The sequence below is a fragment of the Lepisma saccharinum genome, chromosome 11 (assembly GCF_977018435.1).
Source record: "Lepisma saccharinum chromosome 11, izLepSacc3.1, whole genome shotgun sequence".
Taxonomy (NCBI): Eukaryota; Metazoa; Arthropoda; class Insecta; order Zygentoma; family Lepismatidae; genus Lepisma; species Lepisma saccharinum.
The window spans coordinates 60,022,903-60,047,571 of NC_139239.1; the positions used below are offsets into that span (position 1 = coordinate 60,022,903).

Genomic DNA, 24,669 nt, shown 5'->3' on the forward strand with positions numbered 1-24,669 from the left:
TTTTGGCATATTTGGCCATTTCTACGTGATAAAGCATATTTTGATGGATTTTCGGTCATATTCAGCATATTCTCACTTTTGCAAGAAATATACAGTCATTTTCCAAGTGGATTCGTTCTTACTACAATGTTCACTCGAGGTTTTTTTTTCTTGGACTGCAGCAAAATCTTTTTTATTTTTAATTGAAAATTTACAGAAATATTCATTGTTCATTTCAACTCATCAGGGCCCATAAAGTGAACTAAAAATAGTATGTATATGAAAATATTTGAGCATACGTTAGATATTGGTGTTTGAAACAGTCTCGTTATAAGGACATATTTTTCAAATTATAGTGCATATTTTGTAAAATTTTAGGTCATAAGAGCATATTTTATTTTGCATATTTTGGTGATTTTTAGGCCAAAAAAATCCTAGTCCTACCTATCACTAATACTAATAGTTTTATTACAATAGGCCATTTAATAATAATTATTATTACATTAACGTGTAGAAACAGATAACAACCCTTATTATGTAGCTTATGCCTAGTAAAGATCATTAAAAACAGTTGTCCTAGAAATAAGATAAATAAAAAAGTAATTGAATTATTTATTGAACACCAATATGGTTGTTAGGTCCAGTTGATGAAAAGAAAAGTTCTTGATCATTAATCTTATGAGTGTTATATTATTAGCAGTACTACACAAATTTTTGCAAACACCGTCAGTACAAAACTGCACAGTTACAATTTAATCCTTATCTTTATATAAGTTATGTGGAAATGAATCAACTTCATGTTATTCAAGAGTAAACAAGTATTTCCTTATTTAATTTTGGCCTTTGTAAGTATTATTTATTAGGGGGGTCAAGACCCACTGGACCCACCTAGATATGTCCTTGATATCTTGGAAGAATGAAACTCAGATGAAGAAAAACAAATTGGGAGTGACAGAGGAAACTAGCTAGCCTCCGCATTGCAGTGGTTAGCACATCGCGCTACAACGCCAGGACTCCTGGGTTCGAAACCCGGCCAGGGCTAGGGTGTTTGTGAATGTCCATTCATCAATTTCATCAAATCATCACTCATCCACATCTTCGCCATTAGCCAAAAAGTGGCAGAAAAGCGAAGTAAAAACCAAATGAAAGACAGAAATATTGGAGATGGAAAGAAACAACAAAGAGATTTAGAGAGAAGAAATGTTAATATCCTTGATCACCGAAGCAGGGCCCATCTGAAACCATTACATCCGCCCTTGATCTCATCCTCTACTACTGCTTACATATCTGAAGGAAAGGTCGCAACATCGAATATTTAACTGCGCATATAAAACCGTCTCAAGTCATAAACAACATACCACCTGAGAAGATTACGTTCTTATAACGCAGTGTACAGTCGCGGACATTTCTGGGTTGTCATGGTCCTATTGAAACTCAATTGGGTTGTTACATCCCAGACGTGTCCGTGCCTGTACGACGACGACATTGCATGTTACTAATCGTCGGCTTCCATTCGGGACATACGGTGGTCGCTTGCCATTCGCCACCGAACCACCTTAAATTGGAAACAACATCCTGGTCATCTCCTCAAAGCCGCTGGATCACAACATGTGGCAGTGACGTCATCGCCAAGAAACGAGAGTTTCTTTCTTGCGGCTTTCGCGCTACGTGGGAGGAAGTTATTATGACGAATGGAGCGGGAGATATTTTTTCCTTGTGGGAACCGCAAACATGGTGTTGCGGAAGCAGACGAAAGTTCTGATTGGAGATATTTGCTGCTCAAGGTGGCGACAGTGGTTGAAGGATATTAGGAAGGTTGTCAGACGTTTTGGGGGCCTTGCAAGACGACGTTCTAGGAGTTTTAGTGTTTACATAATATTTTATATTTGCTCTTTAGATTTGCTTTACATTGTATACGTAAAACCACGACTTTTCCTGAACAACTCGCCATAGACTTTCGCTGTTAGCTCAAGAACAACAGAAACTTAGTAATGTTGGCATATACTTCCACATAATTCTGAGGAGGTAAACAGAAGAGGACAAATCGGTGATGTTCTTATCGAAGCGTTCGAAGATTAATATGAAACAGGGATATCATATCTCTATGAAATGCAAGAAGATAATATATAACACATAGCTACTATGTACCAATAATTATGAATGGAGCAGAGGCTTGGAGAATGACATAGAGGGACAAAAGAAAGATGCAGGCAGTGGAGATGAAATTTTTAAGGAGTATATTGGGGGAAGACTAGAAGGGATAGAATAAGGAATGAGGAGATCCGACAGACAGTGGGTGTGGTGAAGCTTCAGGACAGGATAGATCAGGCACAGATGAGATGGTTCGGACACATGAAGAGGATGGATGCAGAAAGACTACCAGTAAGAGATTATAATGCACAAGGCCAAGGGGGAGACCAAGATGTCTGTGGAAAGAGCAGATAGCGGAGAGTGTTAGGAGAAGAGGACAGTATTGGAACACCGTGGAAACAGAGGAATGGTGGAAGCTCAGAAGAAAATTGAGAGGCTTGACTTCTATGCCGACCCAGCCAGAAGCAGGAAACTGCGAAGGATGATGACCTCCACATAATTCTATTTAACAACAATAACAATTCAGCATTACCCCACATTATCTAATTCTTCTTGTGTTTTTTAATCGATGAGAAAGGTGTTAATATTGACGGCACTGTCTTTTAGAAATCTGAATTGGTAGTTTCTGTACGTGGTGCAGTAACAACTCTTTGGCATGGATACTTGATATCGGTGTTACGCCAGAGGTTCCGGGTTCAATCCCGGCCTGGGTCTTCTTTTTGAATGTCTCTTCATCAATTTCATCATATAATTACTCATCCTCATCGTCCCGATTAGCCAAGACTTGCAAAATCAGACTTTAAATAAGAAGAATAACATGATATCAGTGTTCAGAAAGTTACTTTAGTTACAGTTACTTGGTTTTCAAAACGTAACTGAGTTAGAGCTACTGTTAGCTTTCTAAAAAGTATCTCAATTCGAGTTTCAGGTACCATTACTTGAAAAGAAACAATAAGTTACTTCCTGATGCAAATATTCCTGCAAACAAATTACAGTCAATGATCATTATTCGTAATTGTAAGAACTGAATGATTGATTTGTTTGCTTTATTTTAGTTCGCTTTTCTGCCACTTTAGGCTAATCACAAAGATGAGGATGAGTGACGATATGATGAATTTGATGAAGGGACACTCGCAAAGAACACCCGTGCTCCGGTCGGGATTCGAACACGGAATCCCTTGCATAGTAACACGTTGTGCTAAGTACTTCGCCACGAATTGTATGAAGATTTACATGTCTCATTTATGTTTCTGATGCATAATATTATCGGAACAAAGAAAAATGATGAAACAAAATCGTTGAGTGCAATTAAAAACGAATTACAACAAAGCCTAACATCCTTGCCTTAGGTGATTCCACGAAAATCCTATCACTTACTTAGCATCCAGAGAAGAAATAGAGTTGACAAATTTAGTTCTTCCCCTACGTTAAAAAAATTTCAAGTTAACAATTTAAGTGTTCTAAAAGGAACTGTTGGTAGCTGATAATGTTACTTCTATTTTTTTAAAAAAACTGTTTCAGTTACATCTATTTGCTTTTGAAAGTAGCTAGGTTAAAATTGGATTCCTCAAAAAAGTAAGTGTTACTTCCAAACACTACTTGATATGTTGGCACAGTAACTTTTATTGCCACGGAACACCACTCGCTCCATAAACTTCTCACGAATGTTCCTGCTGTATCAGCATTTGAAGTTTATTTTCTTTAACTCTTGAAACGTGAATCTTCCCTGCTTGCCTCGTATCTAGAGGCTTGGGCGCAACGTTTTATCATTTCCGCATATGTCACGTTGCGAATGGGCAAGTACAAGTTATGCATGCTTTGGCGTGTTCTACGTCAGCACCTCGTGCGATATAACGATACAGTGACCACGACTGTTTGCAATGCTTCACCGTTAACTGCCACTTTGTCATCGCATATCACTTTACACCAACATTACTTTCAAAGTTTTTCTTTTGGTTTTAACAAAAACAGCGACTGTTATTTACAAAGTTAAAGCCTTGGTATAGAAAATTGGTACTTTCATATACCAAAACACTGTTATGCACTACTTATTGCTAATTATTATGCTGAATTAAGTACATGAGCTTTTGACAATATAATATTTTTTTATAATTTTCCTTCTTACATTATGCATACCCAGTGGCGGCGATTGGGTTCCAAAACTGGGTGGGGGACAAGTTGCCAAACTAGGAGGGCAAGGACAGTTTAATTTCCATTGGCATATAAGGTTAGCATAGTGCGGGAGCAAAAGTTGCGAAAAATGGGGGGCAACTGCCCCCTCGCTCCCTCTAATGGCCGCCACTGTCCATACCAGCAGAGCAAACTACATAATCTTGCGGGTGGGCTGAGTGAGGTATGGTTGATAAACTTTCTCTCTCATAATATCATCACATTTGAGTCATTCCAGCAAGGTCGCCCACAGGATTGTTTCTCGGGGGTGAGTGGCAGCAGTGCTTAAACTTGGAGAAAGGTGAGGTGATGCTTTCCCGAAGTTAAGATATTTCTCATAAAGCATCCCAAGCACTAAGATAATTTTCATAGGCACTTAATCTGCTGTCTTTCACAGTACCTCTCGTCTATGCTTTCAAGCTACAATTTTGAAAATTTGAATTGCATTCGTTACGTGTGTGACATTCACACATAAAATATATGGTTCTAGACATGCGATTAGATTAAAATATTCACAATGAAGTGATTTCAAGAATTATGAAGTACCCTGTGGCGTATGCTAACAAATGAAAGAAACTTGAGTATGATTAGCCTTGATGCATGAAAGTATTAACGAAAAAGTGTTACGTGTGTGACGTTTTAAAAATGTAGTAAAGTTTAACTTCAGTTGTCTGTGTAGCATAGAGGCTACAGATGCTAATATTTTTTGTTGGTGAAATATGCAAACATTTAAACTTGAATGCAATTAAAAACAATAGTAATAATTTTCAGGTTGGTTCATTTTGTTATTTACATGGAGTACGACTACTTTTCGTGGAATGCCTCATTTGAAGTAAATCAGAATAAGCATAGCCAGTAGGAGCTATGCCGACCTAAGTTGGAAGACCAAAGTTAAATTCTATATTAATAAGATCAATACTTATATACGGCTAAGAATGAATATAACGCGAGTTTTACACACACAAATATAATTTCCACTTTGAATGTCTTCAACCATTGTTTTTAAGTATGTTGCTTGTATTTGTGTCTGAGTGTTTTCTCTCGCGATGTAACATCTGAAGGCCGGGGGGGGGGGGTCTCCTCGATAATCCATTATGTATACGCATGATATTAGTGCATCATACGTTTTCGCACACTCCCCCCAAGCTATAAGTTATTATGTTTTCACTCAGTGGCGTGGCCAAGGAGGGTGGTGGCGAGGGTCATAATCTCCCTTTGCCCCAGTATTCCTAAAAAAAAAAGAACATCAAAGGCAGGAAAAGTTAGCAAAATGAGGGCTGAAGGTGTACACAACCCCTCCCTTTCGAAAATCCTGGCTACGCCACTGTTTCCAGTCCGTTTTCAACAATAAGCTTATTGCTTTTGTTGATTGTTAAACTGTTATATGAATAAATAAAACATGGACGTTCGGAAGGGGAGGCGTGACCAGCTGGAAAACGAATTTCAACCTAAAATTATACATCCCACGCTCATAATTTCATTTCAGTCACAATAATTTATGCTAATTTTTATAAGAACGTTGAATGAACATGATACCTTCAAACTAAAGGAGTATTTTTGAGGGGCTATTCCATGAGGGGATAAATATGCCTCGTTGGTAAAAATACGTTTCTTGACCCTCTCCAGGGAGAAAACTCTGCGGACGTCAATAAACTCAAAGTTAGAATTAGTTGATCCAAAAGACCATTATAACTTACGTAAATAAGTTTAAATCATAGATATTTTGAAAGGAACTTGACTCTTGATCATCTCTTGATGCACCACTTACTGGTTGTTCGTAACGTGAGAAACAACATTGAAGTTATGATAGTAAATTTCTATAGAGAATGTTTCAATTTCAAATTATCGTAACTGTTCATAAGCTCCTGGATAAAAGATTGTACGTAATACTCATACAGTTAAATGTTGATACAGGTTCCATCAACTCAAATCTAGCCGATGTGTACTACAATTTTTCAATTATTTACTTATGTAAATAGGCATATGCATATATTAGAAATATATAATTGCCAGTGCTCTTCTAAAAATATAATATTTTTTCTTAGTCTGTTTCAATTAGAACTGTAGTTTTTTTTTGTGTGTGTTTGTTTTGAACTTCTTGTAACTTCAGAAAAATACGTATCTATCGGTACTGTTAGGGGGTTGAGGGGTAATTCATTCTTCTGCACCCCCTTCCAGTTATACATTTTTACCCCTTTGAAGGGATGGTTATACATAATACTCTGAAGCCTTGAAGAAAGTTCTGAAATGTTCCAAATACCAAACAGTGTTTGGGGCACTGCGTATCACACTGTGTATCTATTTGAATGCTACAAGATAGATAATCATGTTTTTACATAAACGGCTCATTATTTAGAGGGTAATCCTACCTGTTCCCCACTCCAGAACGAAAATTATCCAAAATATATTGAAATTCCTCATGTTCCAGCTCCAGCTAGGGACGGCGGCCTGGACAAAACTCCACAAATCCTGATCCTTCCAGCAAAGGTTTTACGGGCCTCCGATGGCGTCATACAGGTGTCAAATCTTGCCTTTGACAAGTTCCCATGTTTCACAAACACTCTCACACACACGCAAAACGCACTCGGGGAAACCACCACTAGCTTTGAAGGGCGAAAACACAACAACACAGATGGTCAGCCAGCATGGCGCACGAACAGATCCAAAACGTAGACACTCAAGATACTAAAAGTCGGACTTCTTTTGCCTTTCCAAAGGATCAGCGAGCATCGCAGCCTTCTGGTTCAGCATTGCCTTCTCCCATTGGCTGCTGATTTGCGTCTTGGCCAATGGCCTTGGAGCTTTGTGTTGCCGCGGCGAATGGAGAGGTGACTATCTCTTCACCTGTCATGGCCTACCTGTCCCTGATTTCCCCGTTGCTCGAAGGCATTCCGTACAACTCGCAAGACCTGATACGGTAACATCCTACGCCTTGGACCAGAGTTGTTCCGTACGCTGGTTCTGATGTATTTGGTGGGAACAGTGGTGCCACACCGAGAGAGAAATGACCAGATGCTTCTTCTGTACTGGAATGTCTACCGCGCTCAAGATCAAAGTTCCAGGAAACTGACCTCGATTCCGTCTTGAAGACACCTCATCTCAATGGCGCTCCAGCTCCTTCACAAGGGAATGAAATCCACACCTCCTCGAGTTTAGCGGTCTAGTAAGGCACAGGTTCAGTTTCGAGACCTAGTCGAGGTATGGACGTATCATGTCCCAACATTAATTTAATTTGTTCATCCAATGTGGTGTGAAATAACCAGAAGAATTATAATACTTAGGTACCAGGACTCGAACCCGAGTCTCTGGCATACCGCACCTTTGCTATACCATTTGAGCCTACTCAGCAATGGTTTCGAGCCTGCATTTTTCACTGACATTTCTACGTATCCTGTGTGTGTCAAACACTAAGAAATACAATTTTAGAATAAACTCGGCTGGAAAGAAAAATAAATCTAGGAAGAAAGAGAGAGAGTAAGAAAGGAAGATACAGAGAGAGAGAGTAAGGAAGGACGTTAGAGAGAGAGAGGGGGGTTAAGAAAGGAAGATAGAGAGAGGAGAGAGTAAGAAAGGAAGATAGAGAGAGAGAGGGTAAGAAAGGAAGATAACTGAGAGAGAGAGAGAGTAAGGAAGGAAAATAGAGAGATAGAGTAAGGAAGGAAGATAGAGAGAGAGAGAGAGAGAGTAAGAAAGGAAGAGAGTGACAGTAAGAAAGGAAGATAGAGAGAGGAGAGAATAGGTAAGGAAGATAAACAGAGAGGGATAGAGAGAGTAAGAAAGGAAGATAGATAGAGAGAGAGAGTAAGAAAGGAAGAGAGAGAGAGAGTAAGAAAGGGAGAGAGAGAGAGAGAAAGGAAGAGAGGAAGATAGAGATAGAGAGAAAGAGGAAGCAAGGAAGGTATAGAGAGAGAGAGAGAGAGAGAGGGGGGGTAAGAAAGTAAGATAGAGAGAGATAGGAAGAATGGAAAATAGAGAGAGAGAGAGAGTAAGAAAGGAAGATAGAGAGAGAGAGAGTAAGAAAGGAAGATAGAGAGAGAGAGAGTAAGAAAGGAAGATAGAGAGAGAGGAGAGAATAAGAAAAGAAGATAGAGAGAGGGAGAGAGAGAGTAAGAAAGGAAGATAGATAGAGAGAGAAAGTAAGGAAGGAAAATAGAGAGAGAGAGTAAGAAAGGAAGAGAAAGAAAGGAAGGTAGAAAGAGAGGGGTTAAGAAAGGAAGATAGAGAGAGAGAGAGAGAGAGAATTAGAACGGAAGATAGAGAGAGAGGGGGCAAGAAAGGAAGATAGAGAGAGAGAGAGAGAGAGAGAGAGAGAGTAAGAAAGGCAAAGAGAGAGAGAGAGAGTGCGAGAGTAACTTGGTAGACGACGCCAGGGCTCCTGGGTTCGAATCCTGGCCTGGTCATGGATATTTGTGAGTGTCCATTCATTAATTTCATCATATCATCACTCATCTCATGCCAAGAGTGGCACAAAAGGCGAAGTAAAATAATGCAAAACAAATCAAAGTAACTTGGTAGCCTAACTCCCCCCAAAGCAAACATCGCCTGTAAACATTTCATCCACAATTGAGATCACGAGAACGAAATTCCTTGGCATTCATAGGTGCTGACTTTAGGCGGCAAAGAACTTTAAGCGCCCTCCCAAAATTCATCAAGAAGTATGATTATTCTTGTCAATCTTGACCCACCAACATTTACATGAAGGCGCCGCCTCTGCTGGCATTTCCATTGCACTGACGTGTTATTTTATTTTGTTGACGGAAGCCACATTATTGATCAGATGGAAATGGCTTGCGGACTAAATTCCATTTATAAATGAGCATCTGCTATTTTGATCGTGTATGTTGTCTGAACCTTTCTGCACTTACAGCTAACATACCATATGTTCACAAAGTTCTTCGTCACATTACGAAGGCAAGAATCCGAGAAGAAACGACCACAGCTATTAAGAATATTCGTCAAGTCAGTTCAGTTCCCAGTCGAAGCATTGCAAACACGAGGAAGCGCGACTAAGCACTCAAAAGAGCTGACTCGTCAGGTAATTTTGTTCAAGTAAGGAATTTGTCAGCACTGGCAAGAAATCTCTTTTCAATTTCTAATCAGTTTTTCCGAAGGACTGTTTGAAAACGCAAGAAAGAATAGTTTTGTCTGCAACTTCCTTTCTATGAGTTTTAGATCTCATCATCTCCTAGATGATTACTTAATTTTAGAGTTTTAGAAGTGGATGTGATTGCCCACCGTCAAAATGTTGGGGTGTTTACAGCAGAGGCGCAACCACGATTTCTTTCTGGGAGGGGCAAGTACCAAGATGAACGTGCCAATAATAATAATAATAATAATAATAACGTCATTAATAATAATAACAATAATGACTATTATTATTATTAGTAGTAGTAGTAGTAGCATCCAAGTAAATCATGCAAAGGCATGGGCAGAAGTCGCTCCTGAAGCATTTGTATTGAAACAAAGAATTTTAAATATTTTTTTAACACGGTCAATTTCACATTTGCTAAAAATGGCAAACAAGCACACAAACTGTATTTTTGAAAGACAGAAAGTTCATGACGAATATAATTATTTTTGTACACATGACGTGTATAACTTTCATGGACGTACAACATATATTTTACATATATACAACATGGAGCGACGTAAAATAAGAAGATACATATGCAACATGTTAACACGAAATTGTGTACGTATTCAAAGTTTATTTAATGCATATGTATAATATACATTATTTAAATACATTACATAATCAATTCATCCATCTCAATTCTCATAACAAACCAACAGCAAAAATGATATAAATTGTCTCTCACATGTGCGCGCTCCTATTCCTTCAAAAAATTGTTCATGCATTTAAGACAGCTGTGTCTTGTTGTGTAGCAGCAAGGTCTGAAGTACCGGGTGTCCGAGAAGTCTTTGTATGAAAACGAAAATTAACTGTATCCCCTATATGCAACATAGATATGTAAAAATGGTATTAAAATGTTCAGAAACTATTAAAGTTTTGTTGGCAATAGGAAAGAAATCAATAAATCTCCACGTGAGCACCCTTCGTAGCACGGAGTACATCTAGTCGAAATTCAACTTCTCGCCATGCATTAGCCAACATCACAGGAGGGATTGATGTGATGGCTTGGGTTATCCGTTGTTGCAGAGTTGCAAGATCGGATACAGGAGTTCTGCAGACATTGTCTTTCACATAACCCAATAGGAAAAAAATCTAAAGGGATTATGTCTGGAGATCGTGCAGGCCACGCTGTCGGTCCATCTCGACCAATCCATTTTCCAGGAACGAACCTCCAGACTCCAATGTGGCGGTGCACCGTCTTGTTGAAAGATAACATCTGAGTGGTATTCTAGCAATTGAGGAACAGCAAACAATTGCAACATGTCGAGATACACTCCAGATGTTACGGTGTCCTCACAGAAAAAGAATGTCATGCAGCAGCGCGCACCAAACATTCACCTTCGGGCTGCCCATGGTCGACTCTCTCACCTCATGAGCTCTTTACCCCAGATGCGCACGTTGTGTCTATTCACAAAACCACTGACATGAAAGACCGCCTCATCTGAAAAAGCTACACGTTCCAGATAGCCATTATCAGCGTCAATGCGTGATAACATTTTCACCGCAAAGTTATACCGACGTTTGCCGTCATTGGACAACAAAGCCTGCAGGATTTGCACTTTGTATGCACGAAAAAGTAAACGATTGTGTAACACATCATGAACAGAACTTTTTAGCATCTGTAATTCACGTGAGGCAGTACGTACGGATTTCTTCGGACTGCGCACAAATGCCACTCCGACATCTTCCACCCTCTCGTCTGAGGTTGATGGTCGGCCACTTCTCAGTGAATCAGCAACAGATCCTGTGGTCTTGAATTTGTCATACCACGACTTAATGCTCCTACCATCGGGTGGCACCTTTCCGTACGATGTTTGAAACTGTCTCTGCACTGTTTTTTGTGACCTGCTCTAGTGAAACCACAGGACACACTCAGCTTTTTCCTGATTTGTTGGACACTGGCAATGATACACTACTGCAACGTTACAGAAACCTGAAACAAAAAAACCCTTGAAGAGTTTCCGAAAATTTTGATACCATTTTTTCATGTCTATGTTGCATATAGCGGATAATTAGATCCAATGTTTTGCAAATTTTAAAAGGCTGATATACTTTGTTTCCTAGAATTTTGTTTTGTATGTATATTTTATATAAACTGTATTAACTTTATTTTATGGCTACTTCAGTCACATCAAGCCGGATATCGACTATTCAGACAGTGACGAAAATTTGTGTGCATCCTCGGTCGCGTTATTTTTTACTTATGTTTTATGTGTATTCATTAGTCGATTTAAGTAGATCTCGGTAAACTACAACCATATCAAGATGTATAATGAAAAACCGCCATCTGTTGGGGTATTTTGTTAATATTGATGGGCTAGTGAGAGAGGACAAACTTTATATATTAAGTCACATATATTTTGTCTATAGCACTTGTAAAGCTAACCCATTACAGTGGCAATTTTAAGCTAATGCTGCGTGGTTGAATTTATTCAGCATGGTATCCCATTTTTTGAAGGTTCGCAGCGTCGAAACGTGGCGTTAAACAGAAAAATGTATAGAAAATGTGTTTCTTTAATGACCCTATATCCTGTTAACACACAATTTATGACACCCTGTATGATGGAGAAACATGAAAGATTATTAACTATGAAAATAATTGATAGTATCGAAACTACTGGCGTACGCAGAAGGGGCTGATGGGGCAACAGCCCCCTCCGAAATTTTGAGAAAATCAATATTTTCAAATAAAAGCAGCGAAAAAGTAGGGAAAAATCAGTGGTAAATCCAAACATGCTTAAAATTACCCCCGATAACTAGATTTTTGATAGTGGAAAGTTGTAACTATACGGAATAGTTTATTTTATATGTCGCCCCTCTAGAAGGCAGCTATGTAGCAATCACCAGCTACCCTTGAAAAAAAATCATGTGTACGCCAGCCAATGATTGAAACAGTAAATATGAAATACCAATTGTCAGGAAATGTTTCAAACGTGGTTACAAGATTTTAAAATGGATCAGTTTTAGACGCTTTGCTGCCTTGCTAGATGACAGTCTTTGATTTCTTTTTTAACTGTTCATGGCGAACCATAGACGATAGGAGAGAATGTTTAGAAAGGATAATTTATGAGCTGTTAATAAGCAATTGATAACCACAGCAATTTTTCAGATCAAGAGAATTGGAAGGAAATAACCATTGAACAGCCTCACAGCCCCTTTTATCCATTGGAAATGCACAGTGGCGGCGATTAGGTGGAGCGTGGAGGTGGCCGTTGCACCCTCCCTTACACTTTTGCCCCCACACTATGCTAAACCTTATCTACTAAGGGAAAGTAAACTGTCCTGCCTCCCCCCACCCCTAGTTTTGGAACCCAATCTTCGCCACTGTAAGTGCACCATCACCTATCCAAATAACCGTTGAAACACCGTTTCACTTTCGGTCATTGCTCTGGTCAGTATTAAGGCGAACAGATGTATGATATTGTATGCGCATTGTTGTTCTCGGAACAATATCGTATTGGTTACAAGACCTTTAGCTGCTTTTAGAAACAAAACAAGCTATTGTCGTGTAGGATGAAGGGTGAAGGACTGCAAGACATGATGCAACTTTCCAATGACCACTGCACAAATATGTTTCCTGGCAAATCAGAGATATCTGTCACGCTCAAGCATGCTGGCACGAACTCATCAGTGTCGCCAGCTAACAAAATTGAGAATTTACCATTCCTGGTTCTGCAATATATTATGCTAATAAAACTTTTTGTAGCTTACATGCGAAATGGTAATATCTGTCAATTATCTTGGCACACAGTGTGCGAATTAAGACTTTTACTTGGGGGCCTACTCAGTGCCGTATATATGATTTCATTTCTTGGCGGAAGGGGGCAGGATTTTGTAGATTGTAGGTATGCAAATGTATATATCTTGCAGTTGCCTTCCAGTTCTAAATACCTAGGACAATAAATCTTATGATAACATTTAGATGCAATTTAAAAACAGCATTATTTACATTCTAAGAAAACCCCAAGCCCAGTGCGGCGATTGTGTTCCAAAACTGGGCAGGAAAGGACAGTGTACTTTTCCTTGGTATATAAGGTTTAGCTTAGTGTGGGGGCAGAGGTGGCAAAATGTAAGGAGTCAATGCCTTGAAAACTTGACCAGATACCTATTGCGCGTTCAATGACGGCGTGCGTTGATGTGATCTAACTAAATTCAACGAACAAAGCTGTTGCCATGGCGGTAGGCTTTTGTAATTTATTTGGCAATGGAGAGAGCAACGGTGTTATATACTCTGGGAACTTTTTTTTTTTTTAAAAAAAAAAAAACCTCCACGCCTCAATGTCGAGCGCATTCAGACACTCACCAACATTTCTACGGACTATGTTTTCCAGGTTCGAGTCCTGATTGGGTAAACGTTTGTGCGTTTCTTCCCGTTTCGCCTTATCTCATTTCACCTTAAAACCGGAGAGAGGGAAATAATTCACGTGGTTGCACATTGTGGTTCGGATTCCACGTTAAATTGTTGGCCCATTTGCAAACAACCCTTATGTGCAGATATAGGTCTATTTTACTCTTACGACGAACGCCACTCTTACGGGAATAAGCAGCAGACCAAGCAGACAACAGCGGTGGCGCCGAGAGTTACGACGCGGCGGGAGGAAGTACTACGTGCACATCGTTTTACAGGCTGCCGCGTTTCTTATCGCGCTGGATTGGTCGCTTCCCCACTCCCCTTGCCAGCATGTAGAGCGCCCGCCTTAAGACTGGAAAAGAGCTATAGCTAGTAGTCTTTAAAAAAAAAAAACTCGAAACGACATCATGAACGAGACGCATGTCTATAAATCGAGATGACAACGAGGCACCTGGACTCACTGTTACCATCACTGTTATTTCATTATGCCTTAGAGTCTCCTCGATAGCGTAGCGGTAATGTACTCGCCTTGTAAACAAGGGGTTCCAGGTTCGATAGCGGTGGAGGCAATTACAACTTTATACTGTAGGTCTAGTCCGGATTAGCATATCTGAGCATAACGTGGCCTTAAATCAAAAGTCAATTCGTTATCCCCAGTAACTAACCAACAGAGGAACTACAGATTTTATTTTCCTTTAATGCGATAAAGCTGGCATTTTTTGTGTGTGGATTTTTGTTATTTAGCTTCACCCTTCTGCTTCTTTTGGCTAATCGCGACGCTGAGGTTGAGGGAGGGTTCGATGAAATTGATGTTAGGGCCATCTCAACGAACACCCATACCACAGCCGGGACTCAAATCTGGAACTTCTGTGGCGAGATTGATTCTACCAATGCGTCCACCGTACTGCTTCAGGTGAAAATTTCAATCTAGACCAAACATGATTGGTCGCATAGAACGCTTTGTTCTAGCATAGGCGTCGAGAGGAGAGGAATCGAATTAATTCATCGACACCCACGGAAATCGATATCGTTCATTTCTAGTGACATAGAAGCAGAAAGCTTGTTATATGTATTCAAAATAACAGAATTAAAGTTCAGTCAAAACTATTGAGTATAAAAACAGGAATTATGTTATATTTTTCGATATGTTGTCATTTCATTCCAAGAGTAATGAGAACGAGGCATGTAAAAGTTAAGAACAAAATAGAATAACTATGCATTTCCATACACTAACTTCATGAAAGGTGAAAAATAAATACTAAAAAACAAGTTGAGCTGGATATTCACTCATCTGGTGAATCGAGTATTATTATAATAATAATAATAATAATAATAATAATAATAATAATATTTATTTACGTGATGAGCACGATTTAAAAATCAGGTAAATCACTATGTCTCGATTGTTCATACAAAGTTACAAAATTGGATACATTGTTATGGTATAAAAAAATACAGTGGATCATACAATCTTATACATCATCATAAATTCAAATTGTAGGTTTCAACAAGTTCAACCTCTGGCCTTATTTAAACATGTAAGAATTGAGATATTTCTCTGAGAATACCTGGGAATTTTATAAGATACATTACTCAAAAAGTATTCACTATCTATTTTGAAAGTTAAAATCATCTGTACAAAATTTATATTTTTCCTTTTTTATTTTTCTATCTTCTAAGGTAAACATATTCAACTGTGTTAACCGCTCAGAATATTTTTTTAAACTTTGTACATAAAAACCTGATAAAGTTTTTGAACTGATTCAACTTTTTGAAGGTAATTCGTGGATGTCAGAAACCATAATTAATTAGCGTATACAAGAATATACGAACTATAACTAACTAACTAACTAACTAATAATGATAATAAAATTGGTTTATTTTTATCAGATTGTAATAATTATTATTGTATAATGATAACAACGATAATGAAAATTACGTAGGTATAATTGCTATTAAATCTACTATTCGACCTCTTCAATGGCCTGAGCCCCCTCTTCCGTACAAAATTTGCTGGCGACGCCCTTGTCTTCTAGGTATAAGAACAAAACCCCTAGCTGAAACTTAAACAACGTACCCTTGATTTTCAAGACTTAAAAAAATTATATTCCAAGAAGACCAAAGTGGTCTGAGCAACATGTGCTGATCGAAATTTCATTCCTCCTTCGAGTTCCGGCTACTTTACGAAGATAAACACACAGCCATTCGCATCCCTAAACTTACGCTTACACCCGATGTTTGCTTAACTTCCGATTACTTAATTTGCATAGCGTTTGCACAGGAGAACAATTAAGCGAGTTAATTCAATTTGTAACACAAACATTTTTCGTGTCAGATCAGTTTCCTTGTCTTTGTCGTCTGTACCTGCTTGTTGGGAGAGAACGCAGACAATTCCCGGCTCATTGGATGCGTCGATGTTCATCGAACGTCTTGCACCTGTTTACATGATCACACTGGATGCTATTGTTGTTTCAAACAATATAATCAATACAGTATGGTTGTATTATTGCTCACATCGATCAGGTTTAGCTACTGAGGCAGTCACGTACAAAGTATTTAATTTCTTTCCTTTTTCAGCTAATAGATGGCACTAAAACGTGACTGCCTCTGTAAAATTGAAACGAGACTTGGCGTTAGAGATTTTGGCAATAAGCTGAAAAATTTATCTGAACCAAATTTTCTTTAATACTCGACTTATTCGGGTATAACAAGCAGATTATTTATAGATTATCCAAATATTTTGTGTATAATAATCACAGAATCAATCCATTCTGTGACATTTATGAGCCAGTCGTATCGTCGGAACGAGCTGTCAAATAGAAAGATGCTGCAAGAATTTCTCTCGCTTCAGTGCTTTCTCTATATATACAGTGAACGTTTGTGTGGCATTATTATGTATATATGTTGTTTGTACTATATATTTCGAAATGTTCATTATTCGATACAGGCATTTATACCTTGGCACGAGACCGAGAACGAGAGATAAATATATAAATCGAGACACCGTCTCGTCTCGTCCCATCTCATTGCAATACAATTTTTATTCTAGCTGTAAATATTTGTATGTATTTGACGTCTCCCTGCCACGCGGGGCACCCGGATTCGATTTCCAGAATGAGTGATCCCAGGATCTCTCAAAGGAGACAGCGCTTACTATTTGGCTCCAGTAAAGAGTAAAAAATCTTCTATCGGATCCTACTTTATACCGTAGTTCAAATTTCGATTAATCTATGCGAGCATAAAGGGGCTTAAACTTTATGCTGAACAAGAATCACCAATTATTTAACCGAATCCGATGGGATTTATAACTGCCGATCTAGTAATGCCTATGCACGATATTGTACTCTTAATCACACCCTTGAGAAGGTGTGCTATCAGTTCTCTCTGTTTATCACTCGTGGCTGTAAGAATAGTTTAATTAAACATTACAGCAAAGGCATGCAATGTTATGGCTGCTGCAACAAGCAACATATAAGGTTATTAGCAAGCTAACGATGCCTTTATCTTCCTTTGCTTTGTGCTGAGCACAACTAGTGGTATCGTAGATGAGCCAGCTATTAAACTAGGATTAACCTTATTCCAAATGTCCGTCATTTGCCAGATATATAATTATGGTTGCTTCTGTTGTTATATACGGAAGGGTTTAATTGTAAACTGAGATTAAACTCTAGTTAATCCACCAGGAGGAAATCTGGTAATCGTACTTTTTGGGGAGGGGGCTGCTTGTAATAACTCGCTAGTTAAAGGGACGCTGTCGACACGAGACGAAACAACACTTGCAGATTCTCGTCTCGTCTCGTGTAACGTCTGTCTCGTTCTCGGCCTCGTTTCGAGTCTCGAAATATGTAGTACACAAAATACAAAGTCTGCCAATACACAAATTTTCACAGCACATGTATATAGGCCGTAAATGGAACAAAGAAAACTATTCTTAAAGCTTCATCTGCCTCGTTTCGACGCTGTCCTTCACATTGAATCATGAGAATGGGGCGGAGGTTATGGGGATCGTAGGAGTGTGTACATTCACAACTTGGTCCATTTGTGGATGTGATGTGATCAGCATCATGCTCCGGCCGCCTTTATACCCCGAATGCCCTAGGTACTCAAATACCGTATTAGAGGCTGGGTGAATACTAGAGTCGGTCCACGCCCTACAGACTGGGCCATCGCAATTCTCTCTCCTCTCTTTGAATATACACACATGTATATCTATATGCATATTTGTGTGTATGTAAGTACCTTGTATCTTTGGGGTCTCACGATCAGTAACGTCCTACCTTGTAATCAAGGGGGTCACGGGTTCGATATCTAATTGAAGCACATCCGGATTCTAATTTACCTCTACACCCAATTCTATTTACCCTTTCTGTGCTCAAAGTGGACTTATAGACAAACTTAGCAACAACAGCAATGTTGTGACTTTGATGGAAGGGAACATACTGTACTTAACTCTTAGAAACATTTTTCAATATTTTCGGTTGGTAGAATGTCATTTCTTGTAGCTAACAATATAACATATTTTCCTAATGATACAGTAAACTGTTTAGTGTTTTATCGCCTGGGTGTGTGCATGAGAGAGAGAGAGGTGGGAGATTTGATTTGATTTAGTTTATTTAAGATCTCATCTCTTTACCACGTTTGGCTAATCGCGACGAGGAGATGAATATTGATAAGACGAAGTGGATGGAGAGACAATCTCATATTGACGCCACAATACAAACCCCACACAGGATTACACTGGCTGTGAGTACAGATGCCTGAAACTCGTTGGCCTGCAACATTGCTAAGTGGAAGTGAGGGGGGTGGAGGGAGGGAAAGACCACTGCATAAGTACTTGTTTATACATTGTGCTATCTCTCCTTCTACTTTCCGATGATTCAAGACGTATTTTCCCCAGTATGACTAATCAAAGATGAATTTCTCTAGCAGGATTACCCACGAATGCTTGAAACTGCTATTATATCCAAATCCTACCTTTCATTATTTCTAATTATCCTATTTCTTTCCTTCAAGACATACTCGTCAATTATTTTCTTTAATGTATTTTTGCATCACTTCTTTTTGCGATCTCTTTTATTATTCTCTCCCCCCTACTTCGTTGCGCAACATCCCTTTGATGCTCAGGACCTGCCAAGTGGCTTTCGATTGGGTGACGCATGGTCATCGCATCGAATCCCATCGCTGCTCTTTTCTGGCTTTCGAGACCAGAGTCCGCTGATGTTGCTCTCAACTAGCGTCACATTGACATTTTGGAGCTCCCACAAGGATCGAACCTGCGATCTCTCGCACCCAGTGATGAATCCAGGGAATGTCCCCTTGGGGGAAATATCCCCCGGAAATATCCCAGAAAGTGTCAATAACCTGGCAGAGCATTCTGAAATTAGCTAAGCAATTTGGCAACCATGTTCACTTTGGCTATTTTTCATTCACTTTAATATACATAGGTGTATAGTATAGCATTGACACACAAATAAAAAAATGAAATTTACATCTTAATATTTTATCTTGCTTAAAGATAGATATTGATTATAAATTAAAGTTGAGTGAAGCGATATGTATTTTAAAATACACAAATCATTAAAGTTACATTAATTATACAGTAAAACCTCGTTAATCCGGACTAATGGGGGATAAGTTGACCGGTTTAACGAAAGTCTGCATTAACTGAAATAACCTAAAAGAACAGTAGAAAGTGCATTAAAACTCCGTTTATAGCAACAAAACACGTTTATTATGGTGTATTTAAAGGGCATAGGCCTAAATACACTATACAGTACAGTAACATGTAAAGCAATACGACAATGCAGTACGTACATACGCGTACAGGCACATTTAAAACCTTGCATTCTTTTCTCTTTTTTTGGGCCTTTTACCTGTCCGGATTAAGTGAAGTCCGGCTTATCGAAGTTTTACTGTATTAACTATGCAATAGCCGTTAATACTTTAAAATCGGTCAATGTATTTTTTACGGCAGTCGGATTGCAGCGTAAATTTACGATCTTAGTCCGCCAATTTCTTGAGTAGATTTTTTTAGTGTAAAATCCAGATCATATTGGTAACGCCATCGACATGTAATCAAAGGGTCCCGGGTTCGATATCCGAGGAGGTAAGGTACATAATGGTTCGGATCCCACTTTACATAGTAGCAATTTGAGGAATTATCAAAACGATATACAGTAATAACTCTCTATTCTAGCCCTGAACCCCATAATTGCAAAACAATACTCTAATCTCTAGGAAATGGAAATCAACTTGATCCCTGGTTACTGACTGATGTACCTATACACATTGTTTATGTAAGTGAAAGTGTAATTAGGTGAGTTACCCGATTGAAATTCGCCCCTCCCAACTGTAACTTCTGGATCCGCCACTGTGTATGTTTGGAATATGTACAAGTACAATTGTTTGACGGTAAATCTCCATGATGCAAATATGGTATACACTCTGGAAACTGCATTTTTGCACGAAGGACTGTCATCTAGAGTCGGGAGTTTTGTGTTCTCTTGTACAGTCAACGGCAAAGATAATGCTAGGCAAATTGTCCACCGCTATTTTAATAACTTTCTGTACATGCTGTGTTGTTTTAAGGAATGAAACTATGTTGGTTCGAAGTAGGGATTGTTCTCTGCTTATTGACGTCATTATTTCGATTCATTGTCATCACACTGTGTAATGCAGACCGAATTAAAATGGTGGTGGACAATTCCCCTACTGTTTCTTTCGCCGTTGGGTGTACGGGGGTATGTGTTTGTCATGTCATCAATTAACTCACATCATACACGTCTTCACTGGCCAAGATAGCGGCGCAAAATAAATACAATAAAAATACATTAAATAAAACTACACTCTTTGTTATCAAGAGCCAACGTGTAGGTACACTTTATACACACGTATAGGCGAATTGGGACTGGACCTAAATTTAAAGCGCAATGTGCCTTCACCGGGAATTTAACCAATTATCCCTTCATTATGAGACCACGGCCCTATCCGGCAGGCCTTTATACGCTTTGGATCCTTATTTTGTCAGTGAATTAATTTTTTTTTGGGTGTAATTGTCTGCTATATTTAAAAGTATAATCTACTTGTAACATTTTTGATCTACGATTGCCAACAGTTTAACCAGATGTAGCAAACCCGAACGACTGTTTCTTTGCCGACACACATCTCTTGAGGCCCGTTGTCATGGCAACCCCTCCTTACGAAGAGTCCTTCTACGTGGCCGATCTGTTTGTTTCTTCTCTTTGTCCACTCCATCTAAGACAAGACAGCTTACGTAATTCGTCCATTTCCGTGGATTTTCCAAAGGAAGATCGAACGAGACTGAGTTAATATCAGGCCGGAAGAGAAGAGTGGTTGAGTTTACGTTGCACGGAGGAATTAAACGAAGAGACTTCTTCAGGATTGAGAAAATGTTTGGGAATCAGTGAGGAGAATTCAAACAAGGGATAAAAAGAATGAGGTAATGTTTGAGTTTCAAAGAGGAAACTATCGAAATGTGTTTGGGAAAGCACTGAATGTGAATAGTGTCGTGAAAAGAAAGTTTCGATTTCGCTTCGAAATTCGAAGATCGTCGCTATTGAACCCCTCCAGGGAACGCCGCCTTAAAGTAGCACTGACCGTGCGGGCGGAGGGTTTTGCGTGCTTTGTTGAGGCTGAGAGCTATGCCAGCGGTAGAGAAACCAGACTAAGGCGTTCTGCAACGTCCCATCTTACCTATCATATCCTATCCTAATACTCCTACCCAGTCCCAAACAGACAAATGCGAACATCTGCATCTGTGTCCCACATTGTGGAGTGGCAAGTGCCAAGGCCTAAAGATGGGAGCTCGGGGTCAGAGTGCCAATAATCCACTACCCTTAAAATATATTATTAAAGAAACCAAACCAGGAAATAGCCAGACGGACTAAATGTTGACGACCTTTGGACTTAAAAAGAAAACTCTATTGGGGTTTTGGAATGTTAGAACATTATATGAGGCAGGAAAATTGCAACAAGTAGAAGCAGAAATGGAGAAATATAAGTTGGACATCCTGGGAATGAGTGAAGTGCGCCTACAAACCAAGCAGAAATAGAAGAAAAGCAAGAGTTCTACAAAGAATTACAAGACACTATAAATAAGGTTAAGAAGAAAGATGTTGTTGTAGTAATGGGCAATTTAAATGCCAAAATTGGCTCAGAAAATGTTGGACTGCAGCAAGTGATTCGTAAGCATGGCCTTGGTGATAGAAATGAAAATGGGGAAATGTTTGTAGAATGGTGTGCCTCAAATGAAATGACTATTGGTGGTACACTATTTGCACATAAAAATATACATAAGATCTCTTGGGTATCCCCAGATCATAGAACTTAAAATCAGATTGATCACATAGCTATAAGTAGGAAATGGAGAACATCCTTATTAGATGTGAGAAGTAAACGTGGAGCAGACATTAGTAGTGATAATCATCTTATGGTAGTCAGTTTTAGAGGAAAAATTATGGCCGCAAAAGAGAAATTTAATAAACAAAGCAGAAAGTTTGACATTGGAAAACTACAGAACAATAGTGTGAAACAGGACTTCAAGTTGCAACGTGAAAACAAATATCAAGAACTAATGGAGTTGGATGGTGATGAGGTGGAACAACAATACATTTACAACGGTATCAAAAGAAGTTTTGTGATATAGAAGCCCTAAGAAAAAGAACTGGATGTTAGAGAAAACTTGGAGGAAAATATAAGAAGAAAACACATTAAGCAGAAGATGAATATGTGTAAAACAAGGAAAAAGAAAGCAGAATTACAAGAATATAGGAAAAAGGATCGTGAAGTGAAATACAGCGCGAGCATAAAAACACTCCCTGATATCAAGATGTCATAAAATTAATAGTTACTTGAATATATTGATAAAATTGATATCCAAAGCTTAGATAACTCAAAATATTTTCATATATTTCTTTCGCTAGTTGTGACTTCGGCAGCTAGAGGACAAGTGACATCGAAAATGGTGTTCATCCCGCAGCAAAGAAGCTTGGTGAGTGTTAGAACTTGCAAATACAAGCAGCGTTGTGAGAGTGCAGCGTGCATAAAACGGGAATTTTGAGGTTGATCCACCAACACATAAATCCATTTTGAAGTGGCATAAAACATTTGTGATCAAAGAAAAAAACATTCTGGCCGACCGACCGTCTCTGAGGAAATTGTGGAGCTTGCACGAGAAGCCTTTGTACGCAGCCTGAGGAAATGAACACGTCAAACAATAAACAATAAACAATATGCATCTCATTAAGCAGCAAAAATGACAGCCTCCTCCAAGCAATTTATACAAGAACACGTGCCGGAGCCAAGAGTTGAAATGCTGTTGGAGCCACATAATTTATTTATTTTGAACAATTCCACAATTATGAAATATGAACAATTTGTGAATTAAACCTATTGAAATATGTAAAATTAAGTATATTTTCCTTATATATGTAAAAGTAAGTATTTATTTAAGTTAGAAGTATGGAAATATATTGACAATAAAATGTACCTTAAATCACTACAAACATTACTATTCGCAAAGATATCACAAAATTTCAGCGATATTTCGTCAAACTAAAAGTATGTATTTACCTATAAATCCTAGCCCTGATTATAATCAGTAGATAACATTGAACACAGCTACGGGTTCGGTAAATTGTCTACAGTTTAGAAGCACCCGCACACAACGTCAAACCGGTCAAATACTTAGTATAAAATAAAAATATGGTGCTTCCAATCCAACAAAACTCACCATCACTTTACCTGCTTTTCCCCTTCCGTGACAGAAATAGTGCTTCATTATTACAGTTGGCAACACTAGTTACTAGCTAGCCAATGAACATGCATTGCATAAAAGAAGCAACCACTACGCCGTGCTGTATTGCAACATTACCGTCCCTGCCGAACGGTGTGAACCGCGAGCTGGAGCGCTATTAAATTGTTTTCAATGATGTTTGCGCGTGTGTGTCCAGGAATGGAATGACAATATGGCAATAATAGCGAAGGCTGGCGACCAGGGTAGAACACGTGATGATAAGAGAGAGGGAGACGAAACGAAAATTGGTATCTACGCAACGGCAAAGACATGTGTGTTTTACTCTACCATCTGCACGTACAGTCCTCGACTACGGTAGCCATTTTTAAACTGAGCTGCCCATGAGTTCATCTGCTGTCTAGCGACGGCTAACTGAATATCATAAAGCTGGATTGTGCTGCCACCTAATGACACCTTTAAAAACTATACACTACTATTTTCAGTTATCCCACACCAGTTTGTGACCTCGTATTTTCTTCCTCTCGTATTTCAAGGAAGCTTACTTTCACAATTAAAAAATCGGTGCATATTTCCAAAAATGTCGCACAATTTGTTTGCTTGCAAAATGGGTGGGGGAGCCGATCCACATCCTGTTCCTCATGTCTGTTCTTTCCGGTTTTCGCGCGGAAAACCTGTAAATATCAACGTTTGACTGTGGGTGAGGTGATGGGGGGGGGGGGGAGGTCTACCTGTCGGCTTCTCGCCTCAGCCACACACGCTACACACACTCTCCGCCTCCGATCTGAAGTCGTGGAAGTTGGCCAACAGGATCTAATTTACGCTATCGCAACCTCTGCCCTCTATGCACTGTTGCCAAGTTCTTTTGTGCAAAGACTCATTCATGTAGCCGAGGTAAGTGCTTCACAGCAGTCAAACTGCAGAGTGGGAAAAGATGCAAAAAGCGACGGATAAGAGTGGAAAGAGAAAATAACATTCACATATGCAGAATATGTATTGCATATTGTACCACTGAGGCACATGGTGAAGGGCACCGCACATTCTCGCTCACGACAGCGATGAGCACCACGTATCGATTACAGGTTCGGTGAAATCCAAAGGCACTTTAACACCAGGGTGGGCAGGTAAATGTGAATAGTGAGTAAATATCGTACAGTTGCACTTACTCTCTCC

General features: G+C 39.1%; 1 protein-coding gene across 2 annotated transcripts in view; it reads right to left on the reverse strand.

The window, feature by feature from the left end:
* Cad96Ca (tyrosine kinase receptor Cad96Ca) overlaps positions 1-6,953 on the reverse strand; it is a 151,942-nt gene extending 144,989 nt beyond the window's left edge. The window contains exon 1 of one of the 2 annotated variants that reach the window (XM_083131223.1): positions 6,609-6,953. In XM_083131223.1, the coding sequence (XP_082987349.1) occupies positions 6,609-6,660 (52 nt within the window). In that variant the 5' untranslated portion in view covers positions 6,661-6,953. The remainder of the gene's footprint in view (positions 1-6,608) is intronic. The other variant, XM_083131224.1, reaches the window with a different exon arrangement.
* Between the last annotated feature and the right edge of the window lie 17,716 nt (positions 6,954-24,669).